The 26883-nt window shown below is 41.9% G+C and overlaps 1 protein-coding gene across 2 annotated transcripts in view; it reads right to left on the reverse strand.

The window, feature by feature from the left end:
- NHS (NHS actin remodeling regulator) overlaps positions 1-18473 on the reverse strand; it is a 347739-nt gene extending 329266 nt beyond the window's left edge. For both annotated transcript variants that reach the window (XM_033116708.1, XM_033116698.1), the window contains exon 1: positions 17346-18473. In XM_033116708.1, the coding sequence (XP_032972599.1) occupies positions 17346-17895 (550 nt within the window). In that variant the 5' untranslated portion in view covers positions 17896-18473. The remainder of the gene's footprint in view (positions 1-17345) is intronic.
- Between the last annotated feature and the right edge of the window lie 8410 nt (positions 18474-26883).

Below are 26883 nucleotides of genomic sequence, written 5' to 3' on the forward strand. Positions count from 1 at the left end.
TTGAAGGGCAATCCCTCTCCAATCCTTTGCATCGCCCTCAACCTGCTCTAGTTTCTTGTCGCCCATAACTTACCACCTCCTAACATGCTCTGTAATCTTCTTAAATGGATTGTGTTTGTTGTTTATGGTTTGTCTCTCTCCCCTGTAAGCTCTTTGTAACTTTTTGTTCAATGGTGAAACCAAAATGCCTAGAAAAGTGTCTGGCATAATAAACAAAGGAATCTGGATGATAACATTAGTGGTCATTTTTTTATTATTATTTCTATACTTGTCTGCATAACAATATGAGGCCACAAAGAACATAGAAATCTTAACAGTTGTCTGACCATGCAGAGGGACACAGCACTGCTTGGTTAGCTGTCTACTTCCCCCTACCCCAGCATTTCCCAGATTCAGGCACAGGTTTTCACCTACTTGGAAAAAATGGACACATGCCTCCCACTCTGCATGATCCAATTACAGTATCAATAAAATAACAGCCAATAATTACCAGCAGCTCACTATATGCCAGGCACAGTTCTCAGTGCCCGTGCCCCTTGACTCCTTCAGCCCTGTCAACAATCTGACGCAGTAGGTACTGTTTTTATCTCCAGCCCATAACAGAAAAAGAAATATTCAGTGAATTGTCCAAAGTCATACAGCTTTGAAGGTGCGAAGCCATGATTTGAACCCATGCAGCCTGACTTCAGAGTCCACACTCTTAACTACATATTCGTTTGCTTCTCAACAATTAGATAAGCCTGACACTTGCCAACCTTACTTAAACTGAGCCTAAGCAAACTCCGAAGGTCATGAATTCCAAACCTTTCCTTAAGAAGCAAGAACAAAAGGAAACAAAAGAAAAAATAAACAAATTGGACTCCATCAAACTAAAACGTTTTCGCACAGCAAAGGAAACCATCAACAAAATGAAAAGAGAGCCTATTGAATGGGAGAAGATATTTGCCAATGAAACATCTGATAAGGGATTAATATCCAAAATTTATATATATTTTTAAAAAACTCATAGAACTCAACACGAAAAAAACAAACAATCCAATTTGAAAATGGGCAGAGGACCTCAATACACGTTTCTCCAAAGACGACATACACATGGCAAATAGACATATGAAAAAATGCTCAACATCACTAATCATCAGAGAAATGCAAATAAAAACCACAATGAGATACCACCTCACCCCAGTTAGAATGGCTATCATTAACAAGACAAATAGTAACAAGTGTTGGAGAGGCTGTGGAGAAAAAGGAACCCTCATACACTGTTGGTGGGAATGCAAATTGGTGCAGCCACTATGGAAAACAGTATGAACTACTAAAAGAGAGAAATTATGAGCCAAGAATAATTATTCCAGCAAAGATATCCTTTAGATATGAAGGAGGAATAAAGACCTTTCCAGACATACAGAAGCTGAGGGAATTTTCTAATACACGACCTGCACTACAAGAAATACTAAAGGAGGATATTCGACAACCATCAACAGGGACAATTTGTGGCAACCGAAACATAAAAAGGGGGAGAGTAAAGGCCTGAACCAGAATACGGGAATGGAGAAAGTAAGCGTGCTGAAGAAAATGGAATACTCTAAATATCAAACTTTCTTTTACATACACTTAAGGGTAACCACTCAAAAAAAATCCAGAACTGAAATATATACTGTAATAAAAGAAGAAACAGAGGGAAACATCATAGAACACCACCACACAGAAATAATAGACAACAACATAAAGGCAAAGAAACAATGGAGACACAGCCTTACTAGAAAACTAAAGATAGAATGACAGAAAATCCTCACATATCAATAATCACCCTAAATGTAAATGGACTGAACTCACCAATAAAAAGGCACAGAGTAGCAGATTGGATCAAAAAACTCAACCCAACCATATGCTGTCTCCAAGAGACACATCTCAGCTACAAGGACAAGCATAGACTCAAAGTGAAAGGGTAGAAATTGACACTCCAAGCCAATGGTACCCAGAGAAAATCAGGTGTAGCCATAATGATATCAGATGAAACAGACTTCACGGTGAAAAAGATAACAAGAGACAAAGATGGACATTTCATAATGGTAAAGGGGACTGTACAACAAGAAGACATAACAGTCATCAATATTTATGCCCCCAATCAGGGAGCACCGAAATATACCAAGCAACTATTAACAGAACTAAAGGGAGAAGTTGACCAAAACACAATTATACTAGGGGACTTAAATACATCATTGACAGCTATGGATAGATCATCCAAACAGAAAATAAATAACGAAATAGCAGCCCTAAATGACACATTAGATGAAATGGACATAATTGACATATATAGAGCACTTCATCCTAAAACATCAAACAATACGTTCTTTCCTAGTGTACATGGAACATTCTCAAGGATAGACCATATATTGGGACATAATATCAGCCTCAGCAAATTTAAGAAGATTGAAATCATACCAAGCATATTCTCTGATCACAAGGCTTTGAAATTCGATATCAACTGCAAAAAGAAAGCAGGAAAAAACGCAAATACATGGAGATTAAACAACATACTTTTAAAGAACGACTGGGTCAAAGAAGAAATTAGAGGAGAGATCAAAAGATACATAGAAACAAATGACAATGAAAATACATCCTACCAAAATTTTTGGGATGCAGCGAAAGCAGTTTTAAGAGGGAAATTTATATCTTTACAGGCCTATCTCAAGAACAAGAAAAATCCCAAATAAATGACCTCATGTTACACCTTAAAGAACTAGAAAAAGAAGAACAAGTGAAACCCAAGGTCAGCAAAAGAAAGGAAATAACAAAAATCAGAGCAGAACTAAACGAAATAGAGAACAAAAAGACAATAGAAAAAATTAATGTGACAAAGAGCTGGTTTTTTGAAAGGATTAACAAACCTGACAAACCCTTGGCAAGACTCACTAAGATAAAAAGAGAGAAGACACTAATTAACAAAATCAGAAATGAAAAAGGGGAAGTTATCACGGACACCACAGAAATACAAAGGATCATCCAAGAATACTATGAAGGACTATATGCCACCAAATACAATAACCTAGAAGAAATGGACAAGTTCTTAGAAACATACAGCCTTCCAAGGCTGAACCATGAAGAACTGGAAAATCAAAACAGACTGACCAATAACGAAATTGAATCAGTCATCCAAAACCTTCTCAAAAGTAAAAGTCTGGGACCAGATGGCTTCACTAGTGAATTCTACCAAACCTTCAAAGAGTATCTAATACCAATCCTGCTCAAACTCTTCCAAAAAATTGAAGAAGAGACAGTACTCCCTAACTCATTTAATGAGGCCAACAGTACCCTGATACCAAAACCTGGTAAGGACAACACAAAAAAAGAGTAGTACAGACCAATATCTCTGATGAATAAAGATGCAAAAATCCTAAACAAAATTCTAGCAAATCGCATACAATGCATTAAAAAGATTATTCATCACGACCAAGTGGGGTTCATCCCCGGGGCACAAGGATGGTTCAACATCTGCAAATCCATCACTGTGATACATCACATAAACAAAATAAAGGACAAAAATCATATGATTATATCAATTGATGCAGAAAAAGCATTTGACAAGATACAACATCCATTTATGATTAAAACACTTAATAAAATAGGTATAGAAGGAAAATACCTTTACATAATAAAGGCCATATATGACAAGCCCTCAGCTAATCTCATAATTAATGGTGAAAAACTGAACCCCTTTGCTCTACGTTCAGGAACACGACAGGGCTGTCCCCTCTCACCTCTGCTTTTCAACACCATGTTGGAAGTCCTTGCCAGAGCAATCAGGCAAGAGAAAGAAATAAAAGGCATCCACATTGGGAATGAAGAAGTTAAATTATCACTCTTTGTAGATGACATGATGCTATATATAGAAAACCCTAAAGACTCCACCAAAAAGCTATTAGAAACAATCAACGAATACAGTAAAGTTGCTGGCTACAAAATCAACGTACAAAAGTCCATTGCATTCCTATATACTAACAATGAAATCTCAGAAAAAGAAATTTAAAAAAAATTCATTTTGCAATTGCAGCAAAAAGAATAAAATACCTAGGAATAAACTTAACCAAGGATGTGAAGGACCTATATGCTGAAAACTATAAGACATTTTTGAAAGAAATTAAGGAAGACACAATGAAATGGAAAGACATTCCGTGCTCACGGATTGGAAGAATCAACATAGTTAAAATGGCCATATTACCCAAAGCAATATACAGATTTAATGCAATCCCCATCAAAATCCTAATGGCATTTTTTAAAGAAATAGAACAAAAAATCATCAGATTTGTTTGGAACCACAAAAGACCCCGAATAGCCAAAGCAATCTTAAGAAAAAAGAACAATACTGGAGGTATCACACTCCCTGACTTTAGCTTGTACTACAGGGCTACAATAATCAAAGCAGCATGATATTGGCAGAAAAACAGACACATAGACCAATGGAATAGAATTGAGAACCCAGAAATAAAACCACATAAATATGGACAGACAATTTTTGACAAGGAAGCTAAAAACATACAATGGAGAAAAGACAGCCCCTTCAATAAATGGTGCTGGGAGAATTGGATAGCCACGCGCAAAAGAATGAAACTGGACTGCTATCTGTCACCATGTACCAAAATTAATTCAAAATGGATCAAAGACTTAAGCATAAAACCTGACACAATAAACTGCATAGAAGAAAACATAGGTACTAAACATATGGACCTTGGGTTCAAAGAGCATTTTATGAATTTGACTCCAAAGGCAATGGAAGTAAAAGCTTAAATAAATGAATGGGACTATATGAAACTTGAAAGCTTCTGCACAGCAAAAGAAACCATCGACAAAATAAAGAGGAAACCAACTGAATGGGAGAAGATTATTGCAAACAGTGCCTCCGTTAAGGGGCTAATATCCAAAATATACAAGAAACTCATGAACTCAACAACAAAAAACAAACAACCCAATTGAAAAATAGGCAGAGGACCTGAAGAAACATTTCTCCAAAGAGGACATACAAATGGCAAATAGACATATGAAAAAATGCTCAACATCACTAATCATCAGAGAAATGCAAATAAAAACCACAATGAGACATCACCTCACCCCAGTCAGAATGGCTATCATCAACAAGACAAATAGTAAAAAGTGTTGGAGAGGCTGTGGAGAAAAAGGAACCCTCATACACTGTTGGTGGGAATGCAGACTGGTGCAGCCGTTATGGAAGGCAGTGTGGAGGTTCCTCAAAAAATTACGAATAGAATTACCATGTAACCCAGCAATCCCTCTCCTGGGTATCTACTCAAAAAATCTGAAAACATTTATACATAAAGACACATGTGCTCCAATATTCATTGTAGCTTTGTTTACGGTGGCCAAGACATGGAAACAACCAAAATGTCCTTCGATAGATGAATGGATAAAGAAGTTGTGGTATATATACACAATGGAATATTATTCGGCGGTAAGAAAAGATGATATAGGAACATTTGTGACAACATGGATGGATCTTGAGAGTATAATGCTAAGCGAAATAAGTCAGACAGAAAAAGCAGAGAACCATATGATTTCACTAATATGTGGTATATAAACCAAAAACAACAAAAGAACAAGACAAACAAATGAGAAACAAAAACTCATAGACACAGACAATAGTTTAGTGGTTACCAGAGGGTAAGGGGGTTAGGGGGTGGGAGATGAGGGTAAGGGGGATCAAATATATGGTGATGGAAGGAGAACTGACTCCAGGTGGTGAACACACAATGGGATTTATAGATGATATAATACAGAATTGTACACCTGAAATCTATGTAATTTTACTAACAATTGTCACCCCAATAAATTAAAAAAAAAAAGAAAACAGTATGGAGGTTCCTCAAAAAATGAAAAATAGAACTACCCTATGACCCAGCAATTCCACTCCTGGTATGTATCCAAAGAAATCCAAAACACTAATTTGAAAAAAATATATGCATCCCTATGTTTACTGCAGCATTATTCACAATAGCCAAGATATGGAAACAACCAAAATGCTCATCAACAGATGATTGGATAAAGAAAACATAGTACATTTATACAATGGAGTATTACTCTGCCACAGAAAGGATGAAATCTGCAACAACATGTATGACATAGAGGGTATTATACTAAGTGAAACAAGTCAGACTGAGAAAAACAAATACCATATGATCTCACTTATATGTGGAATCTAAAGAAAGGTGAAGGGATTAGGAAGTACAAATTTGTAGTCATAAAATAGTCATGGAGATGTGAAATGTAGTATGGGAAATATAGTCAATAATGTTGTAAAAACTATATATGGTGTCAGATGGGTACTAGATTTATCGGGGGGAATCACTTCATAAATTATATATATGCCTAACCACTACACTGTACACCTGAAACTAATGTAAAATAATATTGAATGTCAACTATAATTTTATATATATAAAATTATAGTTGACATTCAATATTATTTTACATATATATATGGTACAGCATAGGGAATATAGTCAATGGTACTGTAATAGTTATTTATGATGTCAGATGGGTAGATTTGTTGTGGTTATCACTTTGTGAGGTGTGTAGATGTCTAATGATTATGTTGTTTTATACACCTGAAACTAATAATGAAAAAAAAAAGAAAAGAGACAAGGACATAAGGTTCTCACCAGGTATCCTAAAAGAAGGGAAGGGATAAGAACTCCGATTCTCTATCTTTTATAAGCCAGGCACTTTGGAATCCGAGAAATGGACTCTAGGACTCAGAGAATCCCCTTACAGTCCAACGGTGCAGTCATTCTATGGGTAAATCCAAAGCAGATTCCCCCAAATAAACTCTTTATCCATTATATACAAGAAAATTTAAATAGCCCCTCTGATGGCTGTAAGTGAGTCTAGTTTGAGCCAGACTAACCTCATTTCCCTTTTGAGTAGGGTTATTAGACTGGGAGATCAAAGGAATACTGCAGACATATGGTATCTTGATTTCAGCAAACCATTTGACAATCGCTCATGATGATAGATCTTGTGGGCAAGGTGGAGAAATGTGGTTTGAATGGGACTGGGATGGTGAGGGGAGCATTTGTGGCTGCTGCAACAACGGTACCCAAGGAATGTTGATTAATAGACATCAACTCGGAGGGATGTTGCTAGTACTGCTTGCCAATGGGCTCTGGCCTTCAGTCCATCTGAACAATCATTTTATCGAAGATGTAGGAGATGGGCTAGAATCATGTTTATGATGTCTGCAGAGAGCACAATGCTGTGGGCAGTAGCTGACACATTGAATCAAGATTTTAAACCATCAGCACTGATTGGAAGTGAAAGAGCAAAGCAAGCCAGATTCAATTTAAGAGAGACAATGGGGGAGTGTTGTGAAATTTAAGTTCAAAATACCAACTGCACAAATAGAATAGAGGCAACCTCATATAAAAGAACTGCTACTGTAAATGAAAGGAGTTTGTTGAGCCATAAGAGCAATAATGCACCAACAGTGTCTTACAATGGTTAAAACCACAAGGGCCATCTTAGTCCTAGTGCGGCATTCATATGAAGAAAGGAATGAGTCTATCCATGCTCTGCACCTGTGGCAGAGGGCCACAAGCATGGGAGAGGACAGCAAACGTGGCATTACGAGGCTTAGTGGAAAGAACTGAAGTTATTTTACCTGAGATGAAGAAAGCTTAGAAGTGACCATAACAGTAACCTCTAGCCACTTAAAAGATGTCTTAGATAAGAGATCATAAGATTATATATGTCTCCAGATATCAGAATAAGGACCAAAAGGCTGGCACTACAAAAAGACAGATTTAGTCTCATTATAGATAAGGATGGTTTGAGAATGGGAACTCTCTGGCAATAAAGTGGGGGTGGGTGGGGGTGGCCCCTTCCCACTCTCGGGAGTCTTATAGAGCATGGAAACCAGATGGGTTGTCATTTGGGACATCTTAAAAAAGAGTGCCACCCTAGGTGGGAGGTTGAATTCTATGGGTGCTGAGGTCTTTCTCAACTCTAAGATGCCGAGATTCTCCAACTCTTGTTAAATTATTTTATTCTTGGTTAATTTCACTTGGAAGGACTTAGGCACTTCAAAATTAAGTAATTTTTCAGCATATGAATGCCCAGGTCCTCAGATTGCTATTTCAGTACACCCAAACCTTCTCCTGTTCATTAGTGGATTAAGGGATAGACATTAGTGTCAGAAATAAAAAGTAATCAAGCCTGCCTTAGTCATTCAAAAAGATGAGCTAGACAAGGTCTCTGTACTTTGTGGGCTTGCAGTCTGGTAGGGCTCTCCAAAACCTTGTTTTAACAAATTCAGACCTTAGAATGAGAGACTTACAATCTGAAACCATTCCCACCTTATTATTTTTTATTTTCATTTATTATCAAGATGTGATTCATGAGGAATTCTTGATGAAAAAAGAACTTTCAGGAATTTCTGTGATTGGTGGTTTGTTCCAGGCATACTCTTCACATGATATTTTAGTAGTGTCCCCCCAAAAATCTTGTGTTCCATTATTCTTTTTTTGTAATTTTTATTGGGGAATATTGGGGACAGTGTGTTTCTCCAGGGCCCATCAGCTCCAAGTCGTTGTTGTGGAGGGCGCAGCTCAGCTCCAAGTCCAGTCACCGTTCTCAGTCTTCAGTTGCAGGGGGCTCAGCCCACCATCCCATACGGGAATTGAACCTGCAACCTTGTTGTTGAGGGCTGGTGCTCTAAGCAACTGAGCCATCCGGCCGCCCCATTGGCCGCTCAGCGGCAGCTGGTTCTCTTCAGTTTAGTTGTGGAGGGTGCAGCTCACAGTGGCCTATGTGGGAATCAAACCGGCAATCCTGTTGTTCAGAGCTGGCACTCTAACTTACTGAGCCATCCGGTCGTCCCCTCCACTATTCTTAATAGAGTAAAAAGAAGTTAAACTGAACTGTCCAAACAAACTTCCAACTACATTTAAAATTGTCTTTGTCCCTAAAATTTCACAGCATTATATGAATCCTTAAGACTCTTGAGCTAACATGGGACAGTAGGAGAGATTTCATATGTTGTTGCAATTTAAAAGTAATGCCCATTAAAGGTGGACTAGAAGCTTTGAGACTGAAGAAGTTTCTGAGAGTGTATGGGGAATTCACACTTTTCTGATGGCATTGTGTGGAAAAGGTCTCCACAAATAGGAAGAAAGAAATCTTTATTGTTATCATCTTAGCAATGTCAACCCAACAGAATCTCAAGGATTTCCCAGGTAACGTAGTTCAGTAGTTTAGATTTAAAAGCCCAATCCAGTACCACAAGAGAAGTCTAGAAAGAAATGTGTTGCTGTTACTGGTTATGAGGAAATTACAACTATGAATTATTAACCTTTGAAAGATTGCTTTCTTCTCAGTTGTTCAGTGATGGGTTTAAAAGCAACTTTTATTGGAGCCATTAGGATCTTACAATGCCTCAAAGAAACTCACTGAGCAGAGACAGGAGGGAAAGAAACCTAACCACAGTCACTGAAACATCAAAAAAAAAAACCCAGAAAACAACAACAAAAAAAAAACAACAAAAAAAAAACAACCCCACATTAACCAGTCTGCAAAGGGTTTCTGCATGTGGTGGAATGAACAGAATGGGGAGGAACAGGATCCTCCTTCCAAAAGCAGAATGAACCCATGATTAGCGTTACTACCCCAATCCCAAATGATCAATTCACCCAATGTGTTGCTTCCTAGTTTCATTCCAGATTTAGCAGTTTCTGTGTCTGTTCTGGCTAAAATTATGCTTCCCAAATAGGGAGCTTTGACACCTGGGGCCACCATTGACCCCATTTCACAGGATGATAAACAATACTCTAAAAGGCTGGCCAATGGACCGTTGAGGAACTGAGACGTTGTGTCTTCATCATCTTAGACTTGTGTTCCTTCCGTGCCCCTTCTCACCCTTGAAACTAAAGGTCTTTCCTAAAGGGTAGTAAGTAAGTTTCAGACCCAACACAGAGCACCTGGGAGGTGCCAGGCACGTGGCTAATGTAATAATCCTGGAGAAAACAGTTTAAGGGAAAAGAGAGAAACATCACCTCTACCATACTCCCAGCCCAAGGTCTTTGCCCTCATAGTTCAAAGATTAAACAGATTGTTTTGGTCTGGGTTCCACCAGACCTTATGAGTGCAAGTGCAACTTCAATCACAAGTAGTTTATGTGGGAGGTGTCCTCTGGAACCACCCATACATGAGTGAGAAAGTGAGATGGAGAAAGGAAGGCAAAAAACACATATTGAGTTATCAAATAAGTCACCACTGTGGGAAACTAGAGCTCAATCCTACTGGGGAATTCTGAAAGATGGTGTAGAACATGCCTCAGAGTTCTCTCATCCAAGGGGCAGAGAAGCTGGGGTGTTCATCCACCAACACCCTGTCCATCACTGGTTGAGTGCTGCTTCAGGGGCATTAACTTGCTGGCACTTCTGGCTTCCCCTGTGTGCAAGTCCAAGCATGGTCCATTAGCCAGAGAAACAAAAAGCCCTAGGCAGATTCCCAGGATTTTGCAGTAAGCAACCTTCAGCATGAAAGGTAAGGACTGAAGGAATATACGAGGTGTGATCCAACAATACAGTGAATGTTTAAATAAAAAAATATATTAAAGCAAAAGACACATTGACATTAATTCCCCTTAAAATGTTCCCCCTCACTTTGAACACACTTATCTCATCATCCTTGCCACTTTCTAAAGAAGTTCTAGAAGTTCTCTTTTGTGAGAGTCTTTACTTCATCCTCCATCATAACAATGCTCCATGTCACACATCACAGCAATTTCTGCCAAATAAAAACATTACAGTGTGTCCTCATCCACCTTATTCACTGCATCTGGCTGGCACCATGCAACTTCTGGCTCTTCCCTGAAGTCAAAATGACAATGAAAAATAAATGTTTTGAATCGATTCAGGACATCAAGGCAGCCACGACAGCGCAACTAAAGACATTCATGAAAGAGGACTTCCAGAACCACTTCAGAAAGTGACAAGAATGATGGGATAAGTGCGTTCAAAGCGAGGGGGAGTCTCTTGAGAGGGATTAATGGCAATGTGTTTTACTATAATGAATTTTTTTTATTTAAGCATTCACTGTATTTTCGGATCACACCTCATAAATAGAGCACCAACACTGTCTGCTGTTCAGAATAAGAAAATCAAAAATAAAGGTTAGCACAGAGTTCTGGAAAACTTGTAGGTGAGGAGGTGGTGGGCAAGGAATCACGTTCCATTTCATAGAGAATATGATGTGCCAGCTGAGTGTCAAAGAATGACCATATACGAATTAGCCAGAGAAATGTTCCAGAAGGAAAGAGTAGTATCTACATAGGCTTGAAGAATGAGAAAGCCTGGCAAGTTGGGGAACACCCAAGAGTTCAGTATTACTGGACTGGGGTGGAAAATGGAGAAGGCAGGGAGGCCCAATGCATAGAAAAGCAAGAAATGAAACTTGTCAAGTGGACATAAGCATATCGAGAAAGGCCTTGATTTTAATATAGTAATTCCCCTAGATTTGTGCAGCAATGCATGGAAGAAAAGTCTAGTGCTTGGAAAGAAAGCTGTGAACTCAGAACTGAATCCCAATCTAGGCTTCAGTTCTTTCTAGCTGTTGCTACCTGGAGCAAGTTGCTAACCCTCTTTAAAGTGGGAAAATAATTGTACCTCTCACATAGAGTTATTCTGAAGATTAGATAATTCATATAAAGGTCTTAGCACAGGGCCTGACATATAGCAGAACTCAATAAATGTTAGCTAAAAATTAAATCAATTCACTCAATAGATGACAGAGATGTCACGGCAGTGAAATGGGGAAATGATGGTCTTTTCAGTAAGGGGAAATGGATCAATTGTGTATCCATATGGAAAAAGAATTCATCTTGACCCCTACCTCACACCATTTTCAAACACCAATTTCATATGAATCATGGATTTAAATGACACAGGCAAAACGAAAAACTTCTAGAACATAGGAGAATAACTTCGTGACCTTGGAGTCAGTGAAGAATTTCTTTAAGAACAAATAAAACAGAACATAAAAAAATACTAATCATAAAGAAAAAAACTGATAAACTGGATGACATAAAAATAAGAACTTCTGCTCACCAAAAGACAACACTAAGAGAGTGAAAAGGCAAGCCACGGAGTGAGAAAAGGTATTTGCAATTCCTATAGGTCAAAAATGATTCGTATCCACAATATATAAAAAACTCCTACAATAAAAAAGATACAAAGCTCCTTACTGAAAAATGAGCAAAGGCCTTGAACAGGTAATTCACAAAAAAAGAATATCCAAATGGTCAAAAATATATATGAAAATGGTGTTCAATCTCCCAAGCTATCAGAAATGCAAATTAAAACCATAAAAAGATGTTTATTACCCACCCATCAGAGTAGCTATTAAAAAGACAACACCTTACTAACCATTGTCACCCCAATAAACTTTAATTAAAAAAAAAAAGATAACACCAGTGTTGGTGAGGATGTGGAGCAACTGGAACTTTCATGTACTCCTGGAAGTATCAATTGGTACAGCCAGTTTAGAAAACTCTTAGGCAGTAGCTACTAAAGCCAAAAATATCCATTCCTTTTGATGCAGAAATCCTACTTTTAGCTATATACCAAACAAATGTGTATACATAAGCTCACAAACGGCAAGTAAAAAAAAATGTGGCAAGAGTTCTAAACTGGAAACAATCCAAATGGCCATCATCAGGAGAATAGATTGACAAATTGTGGAATTTTGGAATTATTCAGACCATGCTTGGCCTTGTACACAATGGAATTTTGAATTTTTCAGCAATGGGAAGGAACAATCTACTGTATATGCAACAATATAGAAGAATCTTGCAAACATAATGGGTGAACAATGCTAGATGCCAAAAAGTATATACTATACTCATATGACTCCACTTACATAAAGTTCAAAAACAGGAAAATCTAATTGATGGAAGTAGAAGTCAGAATAGTGGTTACTTTTGGAAAGGGTAAAGGGTCTGGGTGGGGAGGATATTTCAGGATACAGTAATGCTTTATTTCTTGATCTGGGTGATGGCTACATAAGTTGCTCACTTTGTGAAAATTAACCAAGCTATACATTCATTGTGCACTTTTCTGTAGGAATGTTCAACTTTAATACAAAATTTACTTTAAAACTCAGTAACTAAATATAATCAACAGCAACCCAAAAGCCAACAACTTTAAAATGTCCAACAATGAACAGCTTGGGGTCAAGGCCCATGAAGTAATTCCAAAGTCTCAGGTTTTAGTGACTGAAAAACTGGACTTCAAATTTATGACCATAAATCTCAGAAGGCTAGCAACACAGCCAGGTAATTCCCCTACACTTCCTTACTGCATCCATGTTCCCTGAGACAACATTAACACCTTGCCTTCTCTCCTCACATTACCAACACTGTCTCACCTGATGACCTCACCAGGTACTTCACAGAGAAAATAAATGTAATCAAATAAGAACACTCCATCCTACCACCATCAGTTCACCAGCCCACCTGCCTGTCTGCCCATATCCTTCATCTTTCCTCCAGTTCCTAAGGCTGAAAGGGTGTTTTGATCCCTTCCCCTCTCAGCTTCTCAAGGTCTTCCATAATTATCCAGTTCTTTCCCCAGCATCATCAATTCCCCCTCTCCATGGAATCTAAACATGCCTAAACATCAATACCTTTTAAGAAAATCTCCCTTGACCCTGTATTCCCCTCCAGCCACTGCTCCTTACAAGAGTCATCTGTGGTTTCTGTCTCCTCTTCCACTCCTCCTGTTGGCTCCTCATCCCATCTTCTTTGGCCTTTATCTCCACCCCTCCACTTAAATGGCACCTATCAGGGCCATTAATTGCTTACAAGTTACCAAATTCAATGGTCTCATCTCAGAGCTTATCTTATTCTTGGAAGTATTTAACAAAGTTGACTTCTCAATTCTTGAAACACCTTCTCCTGACTTCCATCAGACCGTACTCTCCTGATTTTACTTCTAGCTTGCTGACTGCTTTCTCAGTCTTTCTCCTCCTCTACTAAACTTCCAAAGTTGGACTGCCCTAGGCTAATTCCTGCCCGCCCCCCCGCCCCCCCACCCCCGTTTTTAACTATCTGCATTGTCACTAACTCCATGGCTTCACATACCATCTTTACCCTTATGTTTCACATTTACATCTCCAGCCTGGACCTCTCTCGAGTTCTGAACTCACATCTAGTGGTCTAAGTCAGATGAGACATCTCAAGTTAATATGGCACAAATAGAAAACTATTGATTCCATCCTCCCCACAATAAAATATCCACTCTACTACTAGCTTTTCCCATTTCTGGAAATGGTACCACCTTCTCTGAGTTGTTTAAGCCAAAAAAAGAAAAAAGAAAAGAAAGCTAGGAGTCATCCATAATTATTTTTTCCTCTCACACACAATCCAATTAGTAAGTCCTGTCAATTCTATTTCCAAAATGAATTCAAAATCCCACCACTTCTCACTGTCTCCATAACTTCCTCCCTAGTCTTAGCCACCATCACCAGTCACATTAACTGGTTTACCAGCCTTCAGACTTGCCTCCAGAGTGACTTCACTAAAGTATGTGTCAGATCATTTCACCCCTGCAAACTCCCCCAACCCCCAACCTGTCTCAGGGCAATCAGAAGCAGCTGTCTAAGGATGAAGCAGCATTCAGACTGCATGGGGACTGGCGATCCTGGTGGGAAGGCTATACAGGGGGTATGGAGGCACCCAGACACCTTCAAAGGGAGAGAAAAGGGAATGTGGGTCACTTCCTTTGATACTCCCCTAGGCCTTGAGCAATGCAACTATAAAAGGAGATGCATAATGTAGGAGATACCACTGATACTCCACGCATAGGCCCTCTGCCCTCCCCAGAGGACCGCTGCAGACATTCTTGTATATACCTGTAGGCCTTTTGCATCTCTCTACCTGGCCTGGGAGCACGCAGAACCCACACACAGGGCAGGCCCCAGAAACTGGGGAGTTCGTGCTCCAGGTGCCCCCTTCCATCAGTGAGGGATAGAAGTTGGTGGATAAATACTCCAACTTACTTACTCCTCAGAGGAACTCTCCTGAGGTGAGTGCTAGATTGAATCCTGGTTGCCCAGAGTGGTAACCAAGCTCACACCATGCATGAATTTTCCTCCCTGCCCTCTCCCACTTCCGCACTCCCTCCCTGTGCTTCCTGGGATGCCCTCTGAAATAAACCACTTGCACAGAAACCCTAACATGAAGTGTGGAGATAACATTTAAAAATATCAAAAAATAATAGGAGATTGTTAGTCCATTCCTGGGTATTGTATTACACCCATCTTTATTTATTATTCATGTATAAATATGCATAAACAGCATATATTCATCAACTGTATGCACACATTAAAATTTTTGTCTCTTCTCCATTAACCATCAGTTTGCACTTCAAACAGTCAAAAGGATTTGAAAGGACTGTGTCAAATTCCAGGTATATAACTGCCCACTGCTGCCTCTAAAGAAAGAGGGGAGAAGAGGGAGGACACAATCTGCTCCAGCACTGAGTTTCACTTGGGTGAAATCTAAGGAGCGGCCTTTTCTCTTTATCTTCTCTCTTCTCTTCTCTTCTCTTCTCTTTTCTCTTCTCTTCTCTTCTCTTCTCTTCTCCTCTCTCTCTCTCTCTCTCTCTCTCTCTCTCTCTCTCTCTCTCTCTCTCTCTCTCTCACACACACACACACACACACACACACACACACACACACACACGAAATGTATGCACCACTCAACAGTCTGCAAAACTTCCCTTCTTTTGAAGTAAAATCACCACTCACCCCAACCGCACTCCCCAGATATCAGCGCTGTGGAAAGTGAAGGGGCTGGCCCTGCTGTGCGGTTTGGGGTAAAAAGTAGGCAGGATTAAAGCGCTCATTTCAAGTCCCAAAAGTAAAATACGACTTGGCCTACGGCAGTCCTAATTCTTTCCAGAACTCATCCCCGGAATTGCCCTTTTAAACAACCAGTCATTAACCCAACTCCGGGTCTTTTATAGCTGCGAAAACCGATCGTGCACATCATTTATTCATTACGCTTATTATTGTTGCTATTGCAGAAAAGCAGCGAATTCCAGGGGGCGTTCAAAAGGTTTATTTGGGGGAGGGGGCAATGCTCGAGCTGGGTTGCAGGGCAGAGGTGCCTGGAAACCCCCGGGGAAGGTTGCCGCGAGAGCGCCCCCGCCCCGCACGCTCCCGGGCCACCGCGCACCGGCGCAGCTGCTGCAGCAACCGGGGAAGCTTCTTACGTAAGTCAGACACGCTGACATCACCTTCGCCGTGAGCGTCGCAGCCGGACTAGGCGCCTAAAGACTGGCGCACCGGCCTAGTGCCCCCGCCCACCGTCGGCTCATTTCTAAATGATTCCACCGCCTCCTGATTTGACCGTCTGTGCACCAGTGGACCCTCCTGAGCGCCTCTCAGAGGGCAGATGACACAGAAAGACATTTATTGGGAACCCTGGGGTGCCGCAAGAGTGAAGTTAACGGGCAGCAAAGATGCCCACGGGTCTTCCACACGCGGGTGGATTTCGGCGACAGTATATGGTGCGGGGCGGAGGGACGCCTCTGGAGTCCTCGGAGAGCAGATGACACAGGGAGCCATTTAGTAGGGATCCTGTGCTGTTTAGCGCAGAAAAGATACCCAGGGGTCTCATCGATCTTCCCAGGGCCCGGGGCACTCCTCCCTCCACGCCCCTCCCCGCGGCCCCTCTGGGCCACAAGGTTGGCTCAGAGCGCGAGAGAGTTCACTCTAGGAGGCGAGCGGTGCCGCGCTGTGTCGTACATGAGCGCAAGGCACAAGTTCAGGGCTCGGCGCAGCCCCTGAGGTCACAGTAAGAGTGACAAAACCGCCACGGCGAAGCAGAAGCCCTAAAAGGACCCTCACTACTCCTCGAACCCCCCAAGGACGCGTGGGCGCGGGAACTATAGGACGCGGGAAACCACAGAAGTTGCACCAACCCCTCCGCACCCCGTGGAGGGACGGGAATGGCGAGCCCCAGAGATGAACGACAGACCCCTCTGCCAACGATGTCCCCAGAAACGCTCCCTCTCAGCCCGCAGCTGCCTCCGAGTCCCGAGGCCGCCCCTTTAACTTTCTCCCCTCCGCATCCCTGCATGGGAATCCAACTGGAACTCTCAGCACGGGGAGGCTTGGGGTGGGTCCCAGGGGAAGGGAAGGGACGGGTGGGGAGGCAAGAGTAAGGTGCAAAGCTGCAGTGGGAGCGGCGCCGAGGCGCTGGGATTGCGGCGACCGGGGAGGGCGGAGGGTGCGGCGCAGGAGCAGAGCGCCGGACTGGCGGCGCGGGTACTCACGCACTGCCTCCTGCTTGGGGTCCAGCGTGCTGAGGACGCGCTGCACGCCGCCGAGCTTGCCCTGCAGCGCCCAGACGCGGCGGTGGGTCAGCTGGATGTCGCTCTCGAGTTCCTGGAAGAGGCTGCACGCGTGCCGGGCCACGTCCGACAGCTGCCGGAGGACGCGGGCCAGCGCGGCGTTGCTAACCGCGCACAGGTCCAGCATGAGCAGCACGGCCGCGGCCGCCGCCGAGGACGCCTCGCCAGCCGCGGACACCGCCTCCGGGATCCCCGCCGCGCTCTCCTCGCCCGCCGCGGGCGCCTCTCCGTGCGGCTGCTGTGCCTGGTCGGTCGACGCGGGCAACGGCGGCGGTGGCCCAGGAGGTGCAGGGGGCACGCGGGGAGGATCCTCTGGCCCCGGCGCCACGGCCTCATCCTGTCGGCCGGGCGGCTGCTGGGGCGGTGGCGGTTCGGCGCTGCCTCCTCCGTTCGCGTCCTCCGCCGGACCGAGCGGCGGACGCCGCTGCCGGCACAGCCACTGCGGCTCCACGATCCGCTTGGCGAAAGGCATCCCGCGCAGCCGAGCCGCGACTTTCTGGTCTCCTCAAAGCGCCGCTTGCGAGCTGGGAACCGGGCGCGCCCACCTGGGCGGAGAAGGGGCAGGCGTCGGGCAAAGGCGCGCAGGGGCAGTCCAGATATGCAGGGGGCTCCTCCGTTCACCTGGTCTCCTCCTCTTCCCCGCCCTCCCCCTAGCAAATCAGTCCACCCGGTCCTTCTCCGGGTGCACCGTTCCCTGGGGAGGATGACAAGCGCGGGGCACAGAAATCCTGGGTTGCGCCTGAGCTCTGCTCACTTGCTTCCAACCCAGGTCGGCTGGCTCAGCTCCATCATTCCTGCGCTCGCCGCCGCCGCCCGGGCCGCTGCCGCCGCCACCGCCTATATAAATGGGCGTGTGTGTGTGTGTGTGTCCGTGCGTGTGTGTGTGTGTGTGTGTGTGTGTGTGTGTCTGGGTGTGAGTGTGTGCGCGCGCCTCAGTTTGAAAGTACCCCAGCGCAGGCCTCTCCCCGCGCGCCCCTCGGCCGCTCCGGGGAGCGATTGCGCCCAGGCTCTCTCCCTCTCTGGGCGGGGAGGTGGTTTCGGAAAGGCGCTTTGAAAACCCGGAGAGAGGAATCCGCCTCCAGTCCCGGCGCAGGAGGCGGCGCGGGGGAGGCAGGGCGGACGCTGGACGGGGGGAGGCCGGGGCGAGGGGGGCGCAGCGCCCAGTGCGGCCGCTGGGAGTCACTGGTGGCCTCGCCGTGCCCGGCGCGTTCCAAGGAAAAAACACTTCCTTGCATCCAAGGGGTTAGGGCTGAGACTGTCAGCGTGGTGGGGGCGGGGAGTCCTCAAGTTGGGGTTGGGGGTGTGGGTAGCGAGCGCAGAGGCAGAGGGGTGGGGTACTGGTGATGCGGCAGATCTGGCATGTTGGAGCAAGTTGTTTTCATCGAATTCCAGCTCTGAGCAAATCCTTTGGGTTCTTAGGGGGGGAAGGGGGAAACTGGACTACCCTCTTGAAGTGCCCCCGGCTCTGTGAGCGCACTGAGACAGCTGGGGAGGGTGACAAGGCCTGGGCGCACCCCAGTGCTGCCAGAATGGCCAGCTGTTTATACCCCCTTCCCCGGCATCATTCGGCTGCCTGCGCTCCGCCAGATCTCTACAGAATATCATGAATGAAACCCAAACCACCAAAGAGCAAAATGCCCAGAAAACTGCTTGCAAAACTCATTGACACGTTAGGTGAGATAAGCAAGATTACCTCTGTCACCCTCCTGTGCTGATCATACACAGGGATTTTAACGTTCTCCATCACAGAGATGATGATTCACAGCAGAAAGGAAAGTTTTCCCCTTCAGTTAACTGAAAGGTATAATTTCTAAAAAGGCATGTACTTCGATTGCAGTAGTCTGCAGGCTGGATGCTGTCAGCCTAAAACCTCTTTTAAAAAGAGTTAGGGAAATGTTAATAAAATACATGCTTTCATCCCTCCAAAAAGAATACTGTAAAAATATATATATATATTTTATTTTAAAGCCACAAGCCAGATCTTGGGAATGCAGCCTTCGTTTCGTGTGTCTAAAGAGAACATGGAAAAAATGTTTTATGGCAACAATAAAGTCCTCCAGACCTGCTGTGGTGTCTCCTCTCCCCTCTCCCAGTCTTTGGAGCCTGCACAGGGCCCCACAATCAGCACTTGGGAATGGCCCACGCTCTCATTATAAAGGTTTCAACAGACCCTTCTCTTACTGTACCTAAAAAAATAACATTTTTGGCAAGGGAATGTCCTTGTTCATAAAAGATCCAAGCTGGGGTTTGGGAGTAAAGGGTCGTGATGTATTCAAGGTACACATAAATGATTCAGTACCAACAAGAATAATAATGATAATAACAATGATGTATATGTACAAAGAGAGAGCAAAAAAGAAAATACAGCAAAATGTGCACAATAGTCTAAGTAAAGGGCATATTGGGATTCATCGTACATTTCTTGCAACTTCAAATTTGGTTTGGTTTCCAAATAAAAAGTGAAAGAAAGAGAATGTCTTGGAAAAGGATCTTTTAAGAGTTCTTCTTTATCTCACAAATCTAAAAAGCTTAGAGCTGGGTGTTTTCAAATTTAGCTTGACTTTTTAATATGTTCAAAATTCTGAACATGAGTTCTGCCATGTAGCCAAGCCACATACTCCTCCCTAAACATATTGAGGTAAAGAACAATGAAGGGTATTAAAGGCATCCAGTTAGCGAGGCTTGTGGTAAGTCTGCCCTGCCTCTCACTCTCCCTCATTCAGTACTGTCCTATTAATAGCATTCAAGGGGCCAGTGGAGTGGGCCCAGCTGAATGCTAACATGGGCAATGAGTGGTGTTGAGTTCTCACTACTAAAGGGAGCTTCGAATTAGTGATGGAAGGTGAAGGCAGAAAAGCCTGATGGGAGAGAGTCGTCCCCTAGGCCCAGGATGGAGAAGATTCCAGGGGGTAATTAAGTTCAAAATCAGTCTAGCTACCTTGGTGTCTCCCCCACAGTGGTCAGCACAGACTCAAGATTTCAAAATGATTCAAAGCACACGTTCAGCTATGCAAAAAGGAAAACTCTCTTTGTAATCTCCGGGACTCCTAGTCATGTGCTAATAAAGCCATTTGGTTCAAAATAAAAAAATTTGATTTGGGCTTTTGATCCCCTTTGTTCTCACAACCCGCCCCCCTTTTTGGTAGTCTCCAGTGACCTCTCCAAGGTCACTTCAGTCTTTATTTTTGGTAACTTTGAAAGATAGCTTCCTTCAGAGTCACCAAAAATAAGACTAATACAAATAAAAATATTTATTGATATGGTTGGTTGATGTTTTCTCAGTCCACTATAAGGTGTAAATAAAGGCATCTTTAGAAATGTGATTATTATACACCTGCAACACCATCTAAATAAAAACTGTGCTAGCTGTGCAAGGGCAGCTCCAAGACAACCCTCTGGCTTCACTGTACCCTCTCTCCTTTCAACCCCCTCCTATGTGGCTTACTCCATACACACACCCCTATACAAATATGTTAGTTTGACATCTACTTTCTAGAACTGAAATACTGAAATATATAAAAGTGTAGCAACCACATGTAATCATGATGGGATAGATGAATATTCTCTTTTTTTCCTTTTTTCAATTAAATTGATTGGGGTAACATTGGTTAATAACATGATATAAATTTCAGGTGTACAAAATTTTAATGCCAGTGAGTTTTACACACATCCAGGAGTTGTACCTTTCTTATTCAAATCCCTGATTGTACCATTTTACTCTGAGTTTTCCCACAAAAAGTTCTGATGAAATCAAGTTGATACCTGCAGCCAAATTGTTATACCTACTTATGTATGTGTTGATCTCTCCTGACCACACCCCCCCACCCATTTACACATATTTATTACCATGAACTGGTAGCCAAAATGGAAAGGAAAGGCAGCCTTTTAAAATGACCCCATTGCCAGCAATCTTGAGAAAAAAGAACAAAGTTGGAGGTATCACACTACTTGATATCAAATTACACTATAAGGCCTTAGTAATCAAAACAGCATGGTACTGGCATAAACATAGACACATAGATTAGTGAAACAAAATAGAGAACCCAGAAATAAACCCACACCAATATGGTCAATTAATCTATGACAAAGGAGGCAAGAATATACAATGGAGTAAAGACAGTCTATTCAATAAATGGTGTTGGGAAAACTGGACAGATACATGCAAAAAAAAAGAAAGAAAGAAAGAAAGCATTGGACCACCTTCTTACACTATATACAAGAATAAAATCAAAATGGATTAAAGATTTAAATGTGAGACCTGAAACCATAAAACTCCTAGAAGAAAATATAGGCAGCAAACTCTCTGACATTGCTCTTAGCAATATTTTTTCTGATCTATCTTCCTGGGCAAAGGAAACAAACAAACAAAAAAATCAAATGGGACTATATCAAACTGAAAAGCTTTTGCACAGCAAATGAAACCATCAACAAAACAAAAAGACATCCTACTGAATGGGAGAATATATTTGCCAATGACATACCCAATAATGGGTTAATATCCAAAATTTATAGAGAACTCACACAACTCAACACCAAAAAAACCCAAACAATCCATTTAAAACATGGGCAGAGGACCTGAATAGACATTTCTCCAAAGAGGACATACAGATGGCCAATAGACATATGAAAAGATATTCAACATCACTAACCATCAGAGAAATACAAATTAAAACCACAATGAGATATCACTTCTCACCTGTCAAAATGGATATTCTCAAAAAGTCAACAAATAACAAGCATTGGCGAGGATGTGGAGAAAAGGGAACCATCGTGCACTGTTGGTGGGATTGCAAATTGGTGTAGCAACTACGGAAAACAGTATGGAAGTTCCTCAAAAAATTAAAAGTAGAACTACGTTAGTATTAGGTTGGTGCAAAAGTAATTGCGGTTTTTGCAATTATTTTTAACCTTTTAAACAGCAATTACTTTTGCACCAACCTAATAATTCTACTAGTAATTCCACTTCTGGGTATTTATCCAAAGAAATCCAAAACACTATATCGAAAATATATATGCACCCCTATGTTCGTTGCAGCATTATTTACTATAGCCAAGATGTGGAAGCAACATAAGTGCCCATCAATAGACAACTGGATAAAGAAGATATAGTACATTTATACAATGGAATATTACTCAGCCATGAAAAAGAATGAAATCTTACCATTTGTGACAACGTGGATGGACCTAGAGGGTATTATGCTAAGTGAAATAAGTCAGACTGAGAAAGACAAATACCATATGATCTCACTTGGAATCTAAAGAAGAAAATAAATGAACAAACAAAACAGAAATTCATAGATACAGAGAACAAACTGATGGTTGCCAGATGGGAGGGGGGTTGGCAGCATGGGTGATAAAGGTGAAGGGATTAAAAAGTACAAATAGGAAGCACAAATTGGTAGTTACAAAATAGTCACAGGGATGTGAAATTCAGTATGGGAAATACAGTCAATAGTACTGTAAAAACTGTGTATAGTGTCAAATGGGTACTAGACTTAATGGGGGGAACTCTTCATAAATTATATAAATGCCTAACCACTATGCTTTATACTTAAAACTACTATAAAATAATATTGAATGTCAACTATAATAAAAAATATATAGTCATAGAATGTAAAGTACAGTATAGGGAATATAGTCAATGGTATTGTAATAGCAATGTATGGTGTCAGATGGATAGTAGACCTGTTGGGGTCATCTCTTGGTGAGGTGTGTAAATGTCTAATCACTATGTTTTGTACACCTGAAACTAATAATAAAAAAATTGGCAGTTACAAAATTGTCACAGAGATGTAAGGTACAGCTTAGGGAATATAGTCAATAATATTGTAATAATTATGTACAGTGCCAGGTGGGTACCAGACTAATCAGGGGGATAACTTCATAAATTATATAAACGTCTAACCACTACCCTGTACCCCTGAAACTAATATAAAATAATGGTGAATGTCAATTGTAATTGAAAAAAAACCACATGGACAAAAAAATGACACGAATAAACAAAATCAGATATTTAAAAAACTGACCCCATTGCCTAATCCCCAGAGCTCATTCACACAGCTCAAAGGCCAGCGCAATTTCCCTCTAAACTCTAATGTTCAGTCAGTCTAAACCTTATGCCATTGTAAAATGAATGAAATTTCCTGTCTCTGTCACCGTGGCCCCCAGTTACACTCCTGCCTGCTGCGGCTCAGTAGGAAGAAGGTCTTTGTTGAAGGAAAGGACTGGCATAGAATGCGTTCTAAGGCACCTCTGCCTGCAACCTGGCTAGCCTCCTGCTTCCACAGAACTATAGTCAAGTTTCCTCTAGAACCTCACAAGAAACAAAGCAGAGATTCCTGAAAGATTCTTCACCAAAAATGCCTGTTCTGTTTCAAAGATACCAGCATTGATGCTGCACCATCATTATTTATACTTAAAAAATATTTCTTTTGTCTAAGAAATTCCAGGAGGTACATGGGCTTGTTAACATAATCATGTAATTATAGTGACTGAAGTCTCCCTTCCTCTGCCCAATTGCACCTATTCCTCACTTAATTATTTTAATTCACTCCTAAAAGCCCTGCCACTTCGTAAAAAGCTGTTAAATAAAAAATATTCTCAGTAATTTTATTGGAATAAATATGAGTATTCCATCCCAACCTAAGTTACCCAGACCATTTCACAGATCAGATGGGCAACAGGCTTATTGGGTCATCACTTTGTGAGGTGTATAAATGTCTAATCGCTATGTTGTTTGTACACCTGAAACTAATTAAATAAATCGAAAAATGTATCAAGTTCACATTGTAAGAAGCTACAATTTGGAAGTAAATGAATATGGTTTGTCCATAAAATGTAATGTCTTGTAATGGACGTGCGTTATACTTGCCAAAGGAGGAAGAGCAAATTTGAGAGATGGCTGGAGGAGGAGGGACAGGCTGCCATTGTTGGGAAACTATTGGACAGTCATATGGTTCACATTCAAGCAGAAAACTTTTTGGAGCTCATGGTTATCCTACACTCAAACTGCACCCACAAATAAAGTCATAGCACAGAAAAACACCTTTAGGGCAAAATAAAAGCTGAAGATGAGAAAGCCGTGAAACATATGGGAAGAAGGCTTACAAACAGCCAAGGGAAGGACTGAAGACGTTCCTCACCCCTTTCCACCCCACAACACAGGAGCCCACCGCCGCATGCTCCCCAGGAGTTTCTCCCAAGTTTTATGCGAGCTGCTGAGCTCTGAGATTCACCAGCCCTGTCCTTCCCTTAGCTTTGCTGGTTCCTGGGAGGAAGCCAGCAGCCCAAGGTTGTATGCCATCTTGTTGCAAGCACGCATTCTTCCCGATCTATGGTTCACAGCATAAAGCTTATGTCCAAACCTTTGACGGCTTCGTTTTTAAAATTCAAAAGTCCCATTTCTTCCAGTTCAAGAACATTAAATTTGGCTTTCTGTACCTGTGTTCCCAAGAAACACTAGGGGAAAAGTTCATTAGTATCTCAAACTCTGATGCCACCATTCATGTAAGTACAGGTACACGCATATTGACAACCACCACGTACATAGTTTTAAGGGGGAAAAAAGACTACATAACACTACTGAAAGTTTTCCCTTGTTTTAGTTTGTGCTTTCTTCCTCAAAAATCCTCATTGAGTCTATCAAGTATGAAGGACAAGGGTTTCTTTCTACATTTTACTGACAGGGAAACATGGGCAGAAAAAAAATAATGCTATTAAATGATCTTCCCAAAATGCCAAAGACTGTGAATGCAAAGACTGTTTCAACCAGCCTTTTTATCTTCCCTGCAAAGAAGTGATTACTCACATTGTTTCCAATGGGAGGAATTAAGACTTCTTTCTTATCTTCAAAATCCAAGCTTCACATTTTACAACTGAATATAATTTTAAACATGCCAAATCTGGATCTAGTCAGAACTGCAAATACATCAAAATAATTGACAGAGTTAAAGCAGATGGTGATAGCAAACAACAAGGGTGGTTCATTCACTTATTCATTCCCCTACTTATGCAACAAACATTTACCGGAAGCTTTATTTACTGAGTGCAAACATTTATTGGGTGCTCAGGCCTCTGTTAGCTGCCAGGGATATAAAAGGAAAGAAGACATAAACAATGCTTTCAAAGGGTGGAATCTAGGAGGGGAGATAGACATGGAAACAAATAATAGAGAAGAATTAAGTGCTATTCAAAATCCCAGGGCGATTATCACTGTCTAGGGGGGAAATACAGACTGGAGCAGGGGTTCTAAAGGCAAAGGGTCTTCAGGGCTGGTTCTTACAGCTTAGAAACAGAAAGACTAAAAGCTGAGATTAAGCATCACCACATGGTTAAAAGCTAAACAGACTGGCGAAAATTGAGACCCCCCAACCAGCTGCAAGAGATGTGCTATTGACTAGAATCATTAAACGGCATTTCTAACAAGTCTTAAAAATCCTGAAAACCAGTTGGTAGGAAAAAAAAATGTGGAAATTATGTTACTTTTTTTAAAGCTGACTTGTAATTTTCACCCTTTGGCAGGGCTCAGTTTATAAAGAGGAAGTGGATTTTTAATATATTTACTATAAAGAAGTCTTCAATTGGGTAAAATGAACCACAGTCTCTAGAGCACATGGCGCTAATAAAGCTAAACAGCCATTCCCCAAGGGTTCGTAAGTTACCCCCTGCAGCTCCCCGTTTTTTTTAACTGTTCAGAATTTGCTCTCCAAGCACCCTTCTGTGATGAAAACACCCAGTGCTGGCCTTGACGCAGAGAAAGTGCTTTTGACTGTGGTGGTCCTGAAATAAATCAGGTCTTTTTGAGAGGAACTTGAGGGAGTGAAATCTACAATTCACATTATCAGTCTGGGATTGAGTCCCTGTGAACAGCAGAGGCAGCAAACTTCAAACTTTATCAAGATTGTAATGCTCATTAAGGAAGTGAAATTGAGCCAGATTTGAAAGAAAGCACTGTAGTAATTACAGAGTTATGAAGATTTAAAAGCTATGCGTCTGGGCACGCAGAGCGCAACGTGTTTCCTTTGGGTTCAGAGACACCGCAATTACAGGGCTTAAGGGTAGCAAAGCACTGAATTAGAACTCCCCATTAGTTTGATTAATCACTGATGTGAATGCAGGCACTGGAATTGGCTATGGCTCAGTCTGATTTGTGTCTCTTCCTAGTCTCCCCTCCCCTTTTCTCCCTCTATTTCCTTTACAAGATCGGGGGTCGGGGAAGAATACAAACCTTGTATTAATGATAAGAAATTGGGTGCAAGAAAGTTAAAACTTCCTGAAGCTTAATGATTTCCCTACATTGGTGTAGGCTTTGCCAAGAGTTGTATAATAGTGTATTCTTTCCTCTTCCCAGGCTGTTAAATGGTACAACAATGACATGTTAGTAAATCTAATAAGAAAATCAGAGAATAAAGTATTTTATGTGGGTGTAGAAAAGTTATCCTCCCGGGAAGCTCACTGAGAT

This window comes from Rhinolophus ferrumequinum, chromosome X, assembly GCF_004115265.2.
Source record: "Rhinolophus ferrumequinum isolate MPI-CBG mRhiFer1 chromosome X, mRhiFer1_v1.p, whole genome shotgun sequence".
Lineage (NCBI taxonomy): Eukaryota > Metazoa > Chordata > Mammalia > Chiroptera > Rhinolophidae > Rhinolophus > Rhinolophus ferrumequinum.